The following is a 15475-nucleotide window of genomic DNA, read 5'->3' on the forward strand; positions in this document are numbered from 1 at the left end:
AACTGTTGCATGAGTTGATGTAGAGCAGCCTTTCCCATTATCCTCGCAAAAGGTTTTTCAATGCTTCTTTGTTGCAATTAATTGTTGCGTTCATTATCTTGATCATTCTTTTTCATGAATGTTTTTACACTTCGGTGTAAAGTATGGCTTTTAAATTTTGACTGCTGTCAAGTAACTCTTGGTTCTGTTCCAAAGTTAAATCAATTACAGTATACTTAGGTAAATGATTTGACAGATTTTAGGAAAAACTGGTTTACAGAACCAGTACCGTATTTCATATAAATGTGTACACACTTTTGAGAATTACAGTATAGAGGCTGCAGATATTGCATGTGAACTCATATCACCTATGCAGTGATATACAATAGAACTACTTAAAAATACTCTACAGGAGATTTGTGAGAATCCGCATGCCTTAAAAAAAAAAAATCAGTGTTGAATTCATTGCATTTACAGTACATGTATTCACATATCAGAAGAGTTTGACGAACACAGGAACAGATTGGCAACCAAGCCTTTTCCACTGTGGTTAAGAATTGAAGCTGTTTTAATAATTTGCATTTAAAAAGCTTTTGTTGTGTGTAATATTATATAATTTAGTTATAACTACAATACAGCTTGCATATTCTACCTGTTAATTTTACGGTACCACTTACTGTGTTCTGAGTCACAGAGAACTGGTGCTTAGACGAGGGGACGCCACATAAAGGGAGACCAATTCCCTGTCACATTTGCAATGTCATCAAATGGGGAAGTGAACACTACCCTATAATAACACATACATTAAAAAAAAACAATAATATATACTGTATATACATTAAAGTACATGACCACTGCCCACACTTCTCTTCTCGTGTATGTTATTCCTATTAGTTAAGTCAAGTAATCAGGCAAAGCAACACCATTTGAAGGTTGTTGAGTGGTAGTTCAACTTCCCCAAAAGGAATTACTTTTCCCCGGCTCATGAAACTCAATTTCTCTGGAACTATCACCTGATATTTTAAAATTCTTGGTGTGTTGTAATCAGGTTGAAGTGACCCTTCTGACCAGACTCAGCATTTTGAAAAAAACTGGCATTTTTGGGAAATTTTGTGTTGCCAAATTCAATGCGGATGGAGAATGCATCCATCCATTTTCTTAGCCGCTTATCCTCACAAGGCTTGCGGGGAGTGCTGGAGTCTATCTCAGTTGTCTTCGGGCAGGAGGCGGGAAACACCTTTAATTGATTGCCAGACAAATCGTAGGGAAGAAAAATTGTCATTATTATGACATAGATGCATACACGCATATTTATAAAATTGTACCTCTATTTTGAACCCAATAGTATAACAATAACTCAGTAGCGAACATCAAATACAGCCACAGTTTGTGGTATACACTGGAGATGGGGCCACTTTACCACTCATACCCGTACCCACTATTACACTACAAGGAAGCTACACACATTAAACAGTATAATATCAAAATGCTCCTAAAACGTCAACCATAAATACACAAACTTTATTCACATTTCCTCAATTCAAAGTATTCTTTAGTAGGTATCCTTTTCATCCTATGTTTATTTGAGCTCTCAGGATATGTCCTTCATGCTGTATTTTCGGTTTTGTTTCCCCCATTCTTCACTTTTTTTTTTTTTTTTGCCTCCCTCTATTTTCTTTGGCTTTCTCTTAAGCATTGCCAGCAGCCAGATTGTAATCTCAGATCTGTTTTTGCCACCCACTTATATACTGTGCTTTTATATGCAATTTAATTATTTAAAACAAGTCATTATCACTTTAACCACTACTGTGGCAATAGAAAAAAGATGAGGGGCGGCAGGCTGGAATAACTGCCAGCCATACCTTTGGTGTGAAAGCGAGAGATTTCTTTAAGTTAAACAATTTGTGTACGGTTGCCAGTTTAGCGACATGCTTTGGGTTCTGAATTTATTTGTAGTATCCACATCCAGTTTTTTTTATTCTGGTTGCGTTTAACCCTGAATATTGTCCATGGTGTGCAGAATTGAGGAACAGTTCCTTTTGTTATTGCAAACTTTGTCAATGCAGAAATATTGATTGATAACGCCTCAAAACATAATTTACTAACCTGCAGTTGGAGCATGATTGGATGGTGACCAATTTCAGGGTATACCGCGCCTCTTGCTCAAAGTCAGTTTGGCTAGGCTCCAGCACACGTGACCCTAGTGGGGATAAAAGGTGCACAAGATCGATAGATGGTTGGAGCAACAAATCATTTTTATTTATTTATTTTTTTTTTTTCATCTGTGCTTGGGAGAAGCAGCGACTCGGTATTGTAGTCTTGGCCGGCAATTGAATCCACCCTCTCTACACAAAAGGGAGTTTGCATGTAACATTGCACTATGCACCACGATTGGCACATTATTCTTCATTAGAGTTTGGCATATTTCACTTGGGTGTTGTTCCCTCTCAGTGTTTTGGAAAGTTATTGATGTAAAAGTGTACCACTGCAGCCATAAACTAAGCCTTATGTTCAAGATTCCCCTTAATGTTCAAGTATTATTAGAAAACATGTTCGGTGAAGCAATGTGGTCAAACACAACTAGATAATCTCAGCCCTCAGCACGACTGAATTTGAGGACTGTAATGTACAGATATTTTATTCATTAGAATATGAGTTTCAATGAATTTTTTTTAATTTTGCAGTTGTTTCAGGCTAGAAAATGCTTGTTCTACCATCCTTGAGAATTAAATGGATGTGTAAAGAAATCCCATGATATGGCGAATTCGCACCATTATAAATATATGTATATTTTTGATCTCCGATGTTCTGAATCCACGATAGGTGCGCAATGATTTAGTGAAGGATTACATTTACTGGTTTGTTGTGAGATGGAGTATGCTCATCATTTACATCCCACATATAAATTGCACACACAATAACACACCATACATTGTGTATGTTTGGATTTGGTGAAGAAGAAAAAAAATAATTCTTAAGCCATTATTTTTGCATCGTTTAACACAGCCATTTTAAACTTTTTTTTTTATTATGGATATTCATTTGCAAACACACCAGACCCATGTGGGGACTATCTAATAATATATACAATATATTGTAATATACCGATTGATAATATTGAAAAAAATATAAACTTGACCAAATTTTGACATAGGTTTGGCCCTGACAAAAGCATTCTAAAAAATAAATACTTGAGCTAAGGTTGTAAAGAAAAAAATCTAGTTGATTTCTTTGTTTACTGTAGATTGTATTCAACTTTATTTTGAAACCACATTAAAAAAAAACTGAGCTGTAACGAAGTACTGTACAAAAACTTATCAAACATAAAACATTAATAATACAAATAATCAGAATAACATAATGGTGATAACATTTTGGGATGATGTATACTTTTAAAACAAAGTGTCCTCTGTGTCTTAAGCCAAACTGTCACAGTCCTTATTGTAATTCAGGTTTTGCCCTCTGTCTGTCCCACGGGTTAGTGGGCGGTCAATAGCATTCATCTGTAACGTTTGTAACTTGTGTGCGTGTTCTGGAGCGTCTTCCAAAGCCCTTTCATCTTTGCTACGGAGATGCTCACTATAACCTTGGTTTTCAACAAAAGGAAACACAGCACTTCACTGTAGCAGTGAAAAACCTCATTTGCTTCATGCCTGCAATTTTAAAATTCTTTTTTTTGGCAACAGTTGTTTTTTTTCTTTCTATTATCTTTTTCCTCCAATCTTAGTCTTGTTTTTTTTCCATGCATGACACTTCCCCCCCCTGAGAACCTAATTCAGATCTGTATCAAACGCCTAACTGAACTTTTTCTTTAGCTTTTTTCTGTCTTTTTAGAAGCCAAAAGAAGGACCATGCACCAGAGGTTTTTAGGAGAATATACATTATACCATTTACTTAACTCTTGTTACTGTGTAGCTTACTGATACTGTTGATAATTTGAAGGAGAGTCGTTACGGATGGTGATTGTATGATGGTTGGTCTAACACAACACCAAATAGAGGCAAAGGAAGTAGATGAGTGGTCCGGGATATCTCCAAGGCGTGAAGGTGGACAGTCGGGACAAGGAACATACAGGAAGCGGTGGCTTGAGCAGGTAGAAGAGTTCGGTGGGTACAATCGTGACTGGAGTTTCTTATGTGCAAGTGAGCGAAAGACAGCCTCTGTACTACGGATGAACGTCGATACACTGGCGTTGACTTCCTGCATCTGGCAGACTTAAATGCAAGCACTGTAGAGTGCTGATTGGGAACTGGTTTGCAGGTAGTGATGTAAGTTGATTGCCGGGGGGGCGAGAGAGAGAGAGAGGGGGGGGGAGAAAGAGCACCACTAAAGTTTTATAAAAGGAACTGCAGAGACAGACCATGACAAAAGTGTTGTTACAATACTAGTTTGTTTTTTCAAACAAAACACACTGTATACATTTTCTACAGTGGGGGACAGTGTCTATATTCAGTTGAATTATGTACATAAGTTGTGGATGATGATGTCCTCTGCTTTAGTGATGATCAAATGGCTTGAGTAAAAACGTTCTTATGGGCTCCAAATAAAGCAAAAGTCTTGGCTGTAATTGCGGCACCAACATATAAGTAAATTGCATCCTCTATTGTAAAGTCCTTTTGAACAAACTTCAGAATACTGTACTAACATAAATTCATTTGGCTGTAGGAACTGTAATTTTTTTTCTTTTATGCTGACTGTTGTCATGATTGTTTAAAATAAATAAATAATAAAAAAACAAAAACAAAACTGACAATTGCCGTTTGTCGTCTTTTCTTTGAAGATAACCATTTTAGCTGTGTCTCTAGTCAGATTATGAATCAATTCGACAGGCTGCCGTTTTTCACATGACCATGTCTAATTTATATACTGGGCTTCTGCTTTTCTGTCTGAACTAACCCAACCATATACTGTACAGTAGAAGATTTTTATGGAATATAAAAAGACAGCCATTAGACTGCACTACTATTCACTATTAATCATATAGATGGATAGATAGTTTAAAATTAAATAGCTCAAGATCTATGTCTTGTATGCAAAAATTTTATGCACATTCAAGTTTGCATGACAGTCATGAATATCAAATGATTTTTATTACATGCCAAGCAGCGCAACAAAATAAGGTACATTGATCAAAAATATTTTAAATACTATTTGTACATGATTTATGTGGAACAAAAATGTTTTTTCCCCATTACATTCAGTATGTTTTTTTTCTCATGTGTAGAGATTAATGACTATTGATCCAACTTGGATTTGATAATTAGTTTCCCAGCTGAGCGCAATTAAAATAAAATTACTTCCACATTATTAAGCAAGTCACAGTTTTAAAAGGGAAAAAGGGGAAAAGAGAATCTTTCTGCTGATTACCCATTAATACTGTGGAAAACTCCAGTGGCTTGCAAAGGCAATGAAAAACATTGGACATTTCAAGAAAATCCGTTGTCATAGCATTGTTCAAAAAAAGTCAGGGACTCCAAGCAATTTTTTGTCAGGGATAAATGTGTATGAAGTAAAAGTTTCTGTCAAACAAATCATATTGAAAGCAGCTGTCAAAAAAAAAAAAAACAGTGATTTGCAGGAAGCAGCTATTTGAAGCTTGTGGAGTCTTTGGAGTCCCAAGAACCTCTCGATGTAGGATTCTTCAGAGGTTTGCAGTCACGCATGAAGCTGTATTTTGAGCAAAACCTCACGAGGATTAACACCTGCGGTGGCCTCACATATGCATTCAGACATTTTCTCAATAATGTGCTACTTTTAAATGGTCTAGAATTCAGGGGTCTCGAACTCATTTTGTCAGAGGCCACATTATTGGTACAGTTTCCCTCAGAGGGGTGTTAGGATTATGAAACCATAAATGTTTAATCAACCCCTAACCTAACCCTAACCCATATTAATACACAGACATAAAGAAATTAAGGCACATAACTAGAAATCAGAAGTCAAGGATAGACGTTTGTTCAACTATTGTTCAAATTACTGTAAAAAAAAAAAAAAAAGTTTGGTAATTTCATAAAGAGGAGCTGGCACTATATTAATGGTACTTATTGCTTGTGACATTTTTACGTATTTCAGATTTTGACAGATTTTACCAAGAATTATGAAAGACAACACACATGGTTTGCTTTCAAAATGACGTGGAAAGGCGCAGACAATAGTTATGATCCCCCCACCCCCTCCCACCCACACACACACAAAGCCGGAGGGAGTCTAGCCTCTCGTCCACCAGGATAAATGGCAATCTACAGGCACTGAGCCAAAACTCAAAGCAGTGTATTTAAGGTGTATCTGGTTAAAATACATAAATACATACAAAATACAAAAATACATCCACAAGTGTGTCTCTAATTAAATCAAATGTTGTCAATAAATCGATCAGCTTCCAAAGAAATCACACCATTATATAGTTTTCTCAAATTGTTTAATGGCTCAATGTCTTGTTTTCATAGTCCTCATAGAAACACCACAGTTTGTCACTTTATCTTCCAAACTGTATTGTAACAAACTAAACATGACTGTATTGCTCGATACAGGCATGTACTGTAGACAATAACGCAAGGTGATTTTCAGCAACAGGAAGGAAGGAAAATAAATTACCCCAGTGGTCACAGGCATGCCAGTAATGAGGAACAGAATCCAATAAGAAAATAAAGTGATCTTGCAAATACTGTAAAACTTACAATCAAACAAAAACAAAACAATAACAAAGAGTTTAGTTATAAGTATGACAGCAGTCACCAAAACGAGAAACAGTTGAATGGCTTTCGGGCAGCAGGCAATTAAAATGGCCAACATGACAATACCTGGTGAAACATAATATACAAACTAAAAGATAAGATAAATAAGATAAAAAAAAAAAAAAACATGATAACCCAGAGCAGGCCATAGAACAAACTGTGACCCAAAACCAGTAACCAGAACTTGTTACCACAGGAACAAAGGATTCTTTTAAGACGTCTTACATCACATAATGGATGTCCCAGAAGCTTGCATATTAGTGTTCTAATATTTTATCAACAGCTCTGAAGCCTTTCAATATCAGGGCGATATTTCACTGCACAAGCAAGAATTTGGCCCTCTTCGCAAAAGAATTAATCTGTATATAAAAGAGTGTGACGAATAGTTGAAAAATAAGTTGATTTGAGAGTACTTAACAGTAACTTCAAACTGAAGAAAACTGCAATTGGAAAAAAAAATGGTCAACCTGATACAGATACTTTTCTATATGTTGAGAACACACGAATAAAAATCAGATGTCCAGTTTGTTTTTTTTTATACCTGAAGGAAATGTTTCTTCTCCTGCAGGTGGAACGTGAAAAGAAGAAAGATGAGAAGAAAAAAGACTTCGACAAAGCTGATCGACTCCACATGAAGGTACTGTTTATCATCAATCCATCCATTTTATGTACCACTTAATCCTCACTCGGTTCACGGGTATGCTGGACCCTATCCCATCTGACTCTGGGCCGGAGACGGGGTACACCCTGAACTGGTCGCCAGCCAAACACAGGCCTCATATAAACAACCATTTAGACTCACATTCAGACCTACAAGCAATTTATGACTAAAATGTAGATTCCCAGTTTCAGGTGACCAATTTTACCATTGAGGGATTCATATAAAATGCTACATCCATTTTTAGGGAGGATCATTTCACATAATTGTAAGTATAAACATGGGAATCTCAATTCCAATGAAACAAAATCAGAATGCAGTGATTTGCAAATCCTTTTCAACCTATATTCAAGTGAATATACTGCAAAGACATACGTAGTGTTTTCTATTCAAACTGATCACTTGAATCCTTTTTTAAAAAAATTTCTCTCATTGTGAAATTGATGCCCTCAACATGTTGCAAAAAAGCCACTTTCACATTTGCTTTTAACCTTTTGCTTTAGATCGACTGCTAGCTTTCATTAATAGATTGACAATAAATAGTGCCGTAAATTACACGAGGTTATAACAATACACCATGATGAAATAAAATGATTTGATTGTACGTGTATTTAGTTTTGAAATTTAATGTCTATTGACCTGTTTTAAAAGTCTGTCTCAGTCTGTGCGGTGTCAATAAATTAGGATAATGGTATTAGGTAACAACTACATATTCGGGTATAACAAATCAGTAAGTTATTTTAAGGTCTTGAGATTCCATCACTAATCACACCCGCAACTTTTTATCTGCGGGCATAACTGGTGGACCACACCCGTAACTTTATATCTGCGGGCATGACTGACCACACCCGTACATTTTTGTAATGTGAGTGACTGGTTTGGGAACTGATGACACTAATTTTTGAAGCTCTGGAGGTGAAATTCTTCCCTATTGTTACCTTTACTACTTCAGCAGTTGTTCAACAGTCTTAAGTCTACAGAACATTCAATTGTTCATTCAAGTCAGGTATTTAGTAAGAAAAACTGACCTTACTCAGGTTTATTGTTCTGCCCAATTTGGTATAAAAAGCAATAGATTTGCTTTCCAGCATCTCTATTCATAAAAACTGAGCAATAAGTTTGACATATTTATTCAACTAATCCAATATTAACTGATGAGAAGCAAATGTCCATATCAATTTGTAGTTGGGGTTCTATATACTAGTCAACGTTACTATCCCAAAATGATGTTTAGAGGGCAATGTCGACGAGCTGTCAATTGTGTGCTTTTGTCTTGAGGAGGAAGGAGAGCCCTTGCAACAACAGACGAACGAGTGTGCTGCAATAAATTAGTTAGTAAAGGGAGGGGAAAAAAATGAAGCTCAAGCAAGATTTTGAAGCCTTTTTTTGTTGCACGCTATCTAAATGAAAGGAGAATTATTCCACCGCATGTGAAGAGGTCCGCGATTATTTCCAAATAATGCAAATTCCCAGAGTACAACAACTGCTGCTGTGGTTGGCCCTGAATAAACACAGGTTTCCCCATTTGACCAAACTGTGCAAAAGTGACCTTGCTGTCCCAGCAACAGCAACACTGAGCGACCCAGCAAATGTCCTTTTGCTGTTTTTCCCATTTATGTTCTGCGTAAATTTTGTGTATGAACTGACCATTGTCAGTGAGTAGTGGTTATTGCAAAACCTTCCCACCACCTGCAGTTTTGATTATAGCACTGGAAAAACTATTGGTCACCAGCGACCAGTCGATGTTGAAACAGCTCTCATAACCTGAGTGTCACTTGGAAAAAAACAAGTCCAGCAGCTCTTACAGTAATTTCAGTCATGATTTGTTTATTTTTCTTTTAATTTTCAGGTTAATCATGTTGATGAACATTGTCATAAAGACATAAATAATCATTAGAACATCTTTCAAGAGGAATAGAGAAGGTTGTGGAGCAATTTTTATACTACCTATACAATGTAAATTATAGTCAAGGGTAGCAAAGAGAGAATTTATTCTTTGCGTGTCTTCAATGCATGACATGAATATATATGCAACAACAGTATTTGTTTGTGAGTACTCGTGTACTCTGCTGCTGTGCTGCGTAAACTAGATACTCTAGGGAAATGTCTCGTAAACACTCTCTCACAGAGAAGCTTTTTTTTTATTTGTTTTAAGTCTCTGTGATTATCTGTAAGCCTTGCAAGATGCAGATAGTCAACATTTACGTTTTCAGAACTGTAAAACTCTGTCAATATATGTCCATATAACAACTTTTTAAAAATTTCATCAATCTATACCATGGTACCGTGATACTCTACCTTTAATGCTGAAGTGCATGTGGAAAAAAACGTTCTTCAACAACAGTTTTGTTTATTTCCTGTTCTAGGAGCTCTTGTGCTGAACCACTGTCTTCTCGCTAATCAATTGAGCGTGTCACTTCTGCGTCCATGCATCAGTGGCCTAGGCGCGTTGTCGTATAGAGCTCTTGCACCTACATCATAAAATCACGTAACTTTTGTTTACCTCACTATATTGCCCGTCTAACAAAGCATTGTTCAATGCTAAGTCAGTTGGAGACGACGTGAAAATACGTCTTATAGCACGACGCCCAGAGTCTTGTCCGATACCGTTAGACATTTATAGGTGAAAATAAATGAAGGTATGTGGATAAATTAGAGGACCTGTATTTAATGCCAAAGTCGATGTTTTCGCCGATAAGAAATTGGACTGTTAATTTGCTTCCACTTTTCTTGGACAACTGGATATACACATGTATCTGATGAGTAAATTGTCGAGATTTAGACGGAAAAGTATGAAAGCGTATAAAAGGCTGGATGTGTACAAATGCTTCGTTGCTGGATATGTTCTCAAACAGGACTAAATCCCACATAGTGACAGGTTGACTGCTTGTGAACGCGGAAGAGTGTTCGGCCACACGTTAACCTTTGCCTCCATCGATTTTTTTTTTTCAGCCAGTCTTCAATACAAATACCAATATTTAAATAAATGACCCCTGGTTTTACACAAACTCACATTCATTACCTATGTTTGGGGAAAAAAAGAGGACAGGGAGTTGTCGTCTCCGTACACGGGAGCGATTGCGTCCACGCTTAACCTCCAATTTTTTTTTTTTTTTTTTAATACTCATTGTTGTCAAATGAGCCAACATCGCATTATAAATACTTTTTGGTAATTTGAGATTGAGAAGAATAACTCCTACCTGAAATGAAGTGATCGCTACACAGTCGTGTGTATTTGGTTGGGCACCATCCATCACGTTTAATTGCCGAAATCCATTGATGTTTTCTGGTATTTTTGGCTGGTATTCCATAGAATGATCTCTTGGAATATCTGTTTCATCTGTTGTAACAACCAACAAGTCCCGGGTATTGTAAATATTCTTCTCCGATTCAATGTTTCCCACAATGTCGAGCATCCCTATTTGACCGGCAATATGGCGTGGTGAAAATGGTGACGTCACGTGCACGAGCGCTATACGGTAGCGACTGCCTATTTCCGTCTTCTCAACCATCTTCACGGTAGACCTGATTTGCAGTTTTGCTTTTCAGTGTTTTTTTTTTTTTCTGATGCGCAAAATGCAAATTTTGACCCGTAAATTATGATGCGAGACCGCTTAATGAGAATCTTGCACAATTACAGTGCCCCCAGAAAGTATTCACACCCCTTCGTGTCTTCCATATTATAAGCAAGTGTAGCAAATGTGTTCAAATGTGTGTGTTTCTGGGTCATAGGCATATTTCTATGGTTAGGGAAGCAACGAGGGAGGAATGCAGTTGTCCATTTTGTGGGTGCTCCTGTGTGCTCTGTGACTGTTTTATCTTGATATGAGCTTTTGCATGATCAGATGCTACAGGGAATAGAAACAAAACCTTTGGCAACCCAACTATGCACCCAATAACACTGTCCTGTGCTCCAAAGCCTTCATTCCTTATTCTAGCTCTATAGCGTTAGTTTATATTTTTACGAAACGCCTGAAAACGTTTTTTTTTTTTCCTGCTCGGTGTTATATATTATTTTTAATGCAAGTGGCTGGCGACCAGTCCATTATTTTGTCTCCAGCACACTGGCAACTCTCATGACTATAAACAATATCCAAAATGGGCGAATGGATGGATGAAATATGGATAGTCATTTTATAATTATGGCACAACATTTTTTCGTGGCCAAATAGTGTTGTTGAGCGGCATCTTTGTCAAGTCCATTTTGACTAGACTCTATTGAGTAAAATTTGTATAATTGTTCTGCATATAATTGCAAGTGTTGTTCACAAATGTTAGATTTATGAGCAAAATATTAAATTACTTTTGATAATTTTACTCTGAGCACACATGCAATATTCAATAATCTGAGCTTCAGAGAATGGATAAAATTTCCTTTTCTCTCTTCCCATTAATTTCCTTTCCTCTTTGCGGCTGTATATTTAGCACTTTGATTTATGTTTCTTATTATTAAAACTGAAAAAAATAAATCAAAGTCTGAAGGAGGATCTAATAGACCATGACCTCAATGATGTTGCATATTGCTTAAACAAATTCCAAGAGAATAGTTTTTAGATTGACGAACAGGGGGATAACTAATATGAGCCATTTCTACTTTCCATTCTGAGATACTTACTTCCCCAATGTATATTTACCTACATAAAAATAACTTACAAACATGAAATAGCATTTAAAAATGAAATGGTGTCAATTTATGGAAAAACAAACCACATTATGACTTTCAGCAAATTACCTGTTACACAAAGTCTGCAACTGAAGGCTTGCTTTTTGTTAGAATACAGATTGAATAATGATTGTTTACTGATATTTCTTCATCTTGGCAGGTAATATCCAATAGATACAAGTTTTAAGTGAAGTGCATTTTGAGCATGGTCATGGTTTGCTGTGCAGTTTAATTTTGAAAGAAGACTCCATATCCTGATGCCTGATTACCAAGATATTGGATGCATACACTTGAGGCTCCTGAAATGTTATATGGAGATCCCGAAAAACTTTAAATTCGGAAGGATTTGTATTTGCCTCAGTCCATTTAATTGAAGTTTTGGGTCTTGAGAATCCTTAATCTGCTGCTGCGTGGAAACCAGTCCTGCTGGAGAGGAATGAGCTCACCCGTGACACAAATGAGGACAAGCCCAATAGAAAATTGATGCATGGTAGAGTGCAACAGTAAAAGGCTTTTGCAGCTGTAGCAAGACATTTATTGAAACATGTAGAATGCCCCAGGTTTTTTTCAGTAATTTTTGAGAGAAGCAAAGCAATGTTATTTCATAAACGACATAAATCAATGTGCTTTACATGATTAAAAACAGAAAAAAACAGGGAAAAAAAGCATGTATACATTTAAAAACATAATAAAAATACAATTAAAAGAGTGTACAATGCAAGCAATATCATTTAAAAGGGGAAATCCTCTAAAAAGCATGGTGGGGAAAACAAAATAAGACTTTAAAACCTGAATTTAAACATACTGTATTCTCACTTGGAGCTGACATCACTTCAATTCGCAGCTTATTTAATTTGTGTGCTATGGACTCTGACCTCCACTATTTAACTCATAGACTATTTAAAGGCTATTTTGGTTTTGCAATTTTATTATTTTTTTTTTTAGAAAAAAAATCTCTCGCTGGCACAACAATTCAGAAATGTGTGTGTGGTTTGGCGACAGTTTTCATGAGTGGCTGTTCAGTCTGTCACGAGTTTTGTCCTGATTCTAAATATGTATATAGACTTTGTCACTTTGGAGGCCAGACATTTTACTCCTCCACGTAACCTTAGAGTTCAGCTAACTGGCGAATCGGAAGTCCCCTGTAAAGAGGGCTGTTTGCAGGCAAGATGCCAAAAACATGTGATTAGTGGTTAGCCAACTTCAAGCATTGAACATTGATGCAGAGTGGTAAAGTCGACTCTTTATAGGCCAATCGAATTAATACCTTTTACCTTTTATTGTATTAGCTATATGTATTTTTTCATACATGATATGTTTTATTTATGCACCCATCTATTTTCCATTCCGCTTATCCTGACTTGGGTTGCAGGCATCCTGGAGCTCATCCCGGTTATTTCTGGGCGACAGGCGAATACACCCTGAGCTAGTCTCCAGCCAATCGCAGATCCATTTTGTTGCTATATTATTCTGATAATACTAAATAAATGAACTGCAAAAATAAACCCCAAACTACCATCAATTCTTGTTGTGAACTATTATAGGAGCAACACCAGTTGCAGTAGACACAGTCACGCGTTAATTGATGACATTGCCTTTTGTCCTCTAACTCAATTGCTTGATAAACAGCAGGGGTCGGCCCAATGCTTGGTATTTGTGGAACAGATAAAAAGACTAGAAAAAACAAAATGGCTCCTAATTAGAAGTCAGCTCCCTTTTTTACCCCTCCCCCCCACTTCAAAGAGTTGGGGGAATGGGATCGTTTGCACAACTAATTATTACGCTCAGGTACTGTTTATATGTTGGCAATGTAGTCCCTCTTCTCTCTCAACTCCTACTGCAACGGACTAGCTGAATTTGACATAAGGAGAGTGGGATATAACAGTTTACAGTATAAAGTGTTAAATTGGAAACTTTCAATAAATAAATATACAAATACTGGAAAATGTGCCGCATCCGAAACGAGTGAAATGCTATAGTATGAAATTCAACTATCCTACCAATACTTTCCCTTCCTCTTATATCGTTATAATAATCATAAGATAAAGTAATATCTGTTTAGCTCTAGTCTTAGGGTTACATGACAAAAAATAAAAGCTTATCAAATAATAGTGGAACCCAAAATTAATATTAATCAACATGTAGTTCAACCTCCTTAATTACATTCTATTTCAAGCACAATGTAGCTTAATGTGTCATCACCATCCTAATTACCAGAAATGTAACATATCTTATTTCCTCTGTTCAATGGATTATTCTATCCTTTATTAAAATCAGCATTCCTGTGTACTGTATGATATTTTCTAAATATCTCTGCTATAAGAGATATGTTGTCAGGTTAAAATCTGCTTTCTTATTTAAAAAGCTACAGATCTGCTTTATAAACAAAGCAACTATAGCTCTAAATGCTTAAAAGCATTCAACACGGTCTTATTCTTATTCAATCTGCTCGAGGTATATTTTCTAATAATAAGATACTTTATTCTTGTATTACAATGTACAGCACAATACTTTGTTGATAATTGCAAAACTTTTACTTATTTACCCGTGAGACTTTTTGAAATCATTTGCTTTAAAACTGACAAAACTACTGCAATGGGTGTTTATTATGAAATGAAACTACTATGCACACTTTCAACACTCCTTTAACCTAAATATTCAAAACATTATCATGCAACCTATGCACCCTTGCTCCTCGTCCAAAAATGAAAATTTGCTATAAACTCAAAGTCCCTTATTGATCAATTTTTTTTTAACAAACCTGCTTACCGGCAGGCGGCAGTTGCACTTTGCTGCTCACTTTGTCCCTCGGTTTGACAAGCCTGCTTTCTGTGGCTGTTCCTCCATCTTCCCGCTGCTGCTTTCTTTCTTCACCTGTTCAATCTGCTAGTGTCACAACAAGTGCTGAAGGCTACAGCAGCCCATCCAACACACCGAATAATGATTGTGACACATTTTGCAAAATCTCTGATGAGCTTTTTCAATTTCGGTGCACTTTTTTTGTTTACTGGTGCTGCTCTCACTGCTGTCGCTCAATTCGCCACATGACTGGGAAACAAGCAGCTTGAGTGATACGGAACTGGTTTAGTACTATATCCTCACTGGCTCAGTCTACTCTCTGTATAGAAGTCGGAAGAAGTTTGGCAGCTTTCATTCTATATTTTGATTTGTTCAGTTTACTGTCAGTGTTATACTTTGTACATGGACCAGTTACCGCGTGCAAATTGTGTACTAGTCTCGTGTAAAAAAAAAAAAAAAAAGTGTGAACATAAAAAAAATCAGCGCTGCATCGCCCCCCTTGACAAAGAGGTTAACGTTTTATGATTTTGATGGGAGGAATATTTTAAATGGAAGAGACAGAATATCAATAATTTAGGGGAAAAAACCATTCTGACACATTCTTCTTTGCAGATTCCAAATCCTTAAGTGCCAAGTGTATGC

The 15475-nt window shown here is 36.5% G+C and overlaps 1 protein-coding gene across 1 annotated transcript in view; it reads left to right on the forward strand.

Annotated features, from left to right (window-relative positions):
* Nucleotides 1-15475, forward strand: part of LOC133509991 (stromal membrane-associated protein 1-like) — a 69338-nt gene that overhangs the window by 22528 nt on the left and 31335 nt on the right. Inside the window, exon 5 of the mRNA XM_061837621.1 lies at nucleotides 7282-7350. Coding sequence (XP_061693605.1) covers nucleotides 7282-7350 — 69 coding nt within the window. The remainder of the gene's footprint in view (nucleotides 1-7281; nucleotides 7351-15475) is intronic.

Source organism: Syngnathoides biaculeatus, chromosome 12 (genome assembly GCF_019802595.1).
Source record: "Syngnathoides biaculeatus isolate LvHL_M chromosome 12, ASM1980259v1, whole genome shotgun sequence".
Taxonomy (NCBI): domain Eukaryota; kingdom Metazoa; phylum Chordata; class Actinopteri; order Syngnathiformes; family Syngnathidae; genus Syngnathoides; species Syngnathoides biaculeatus.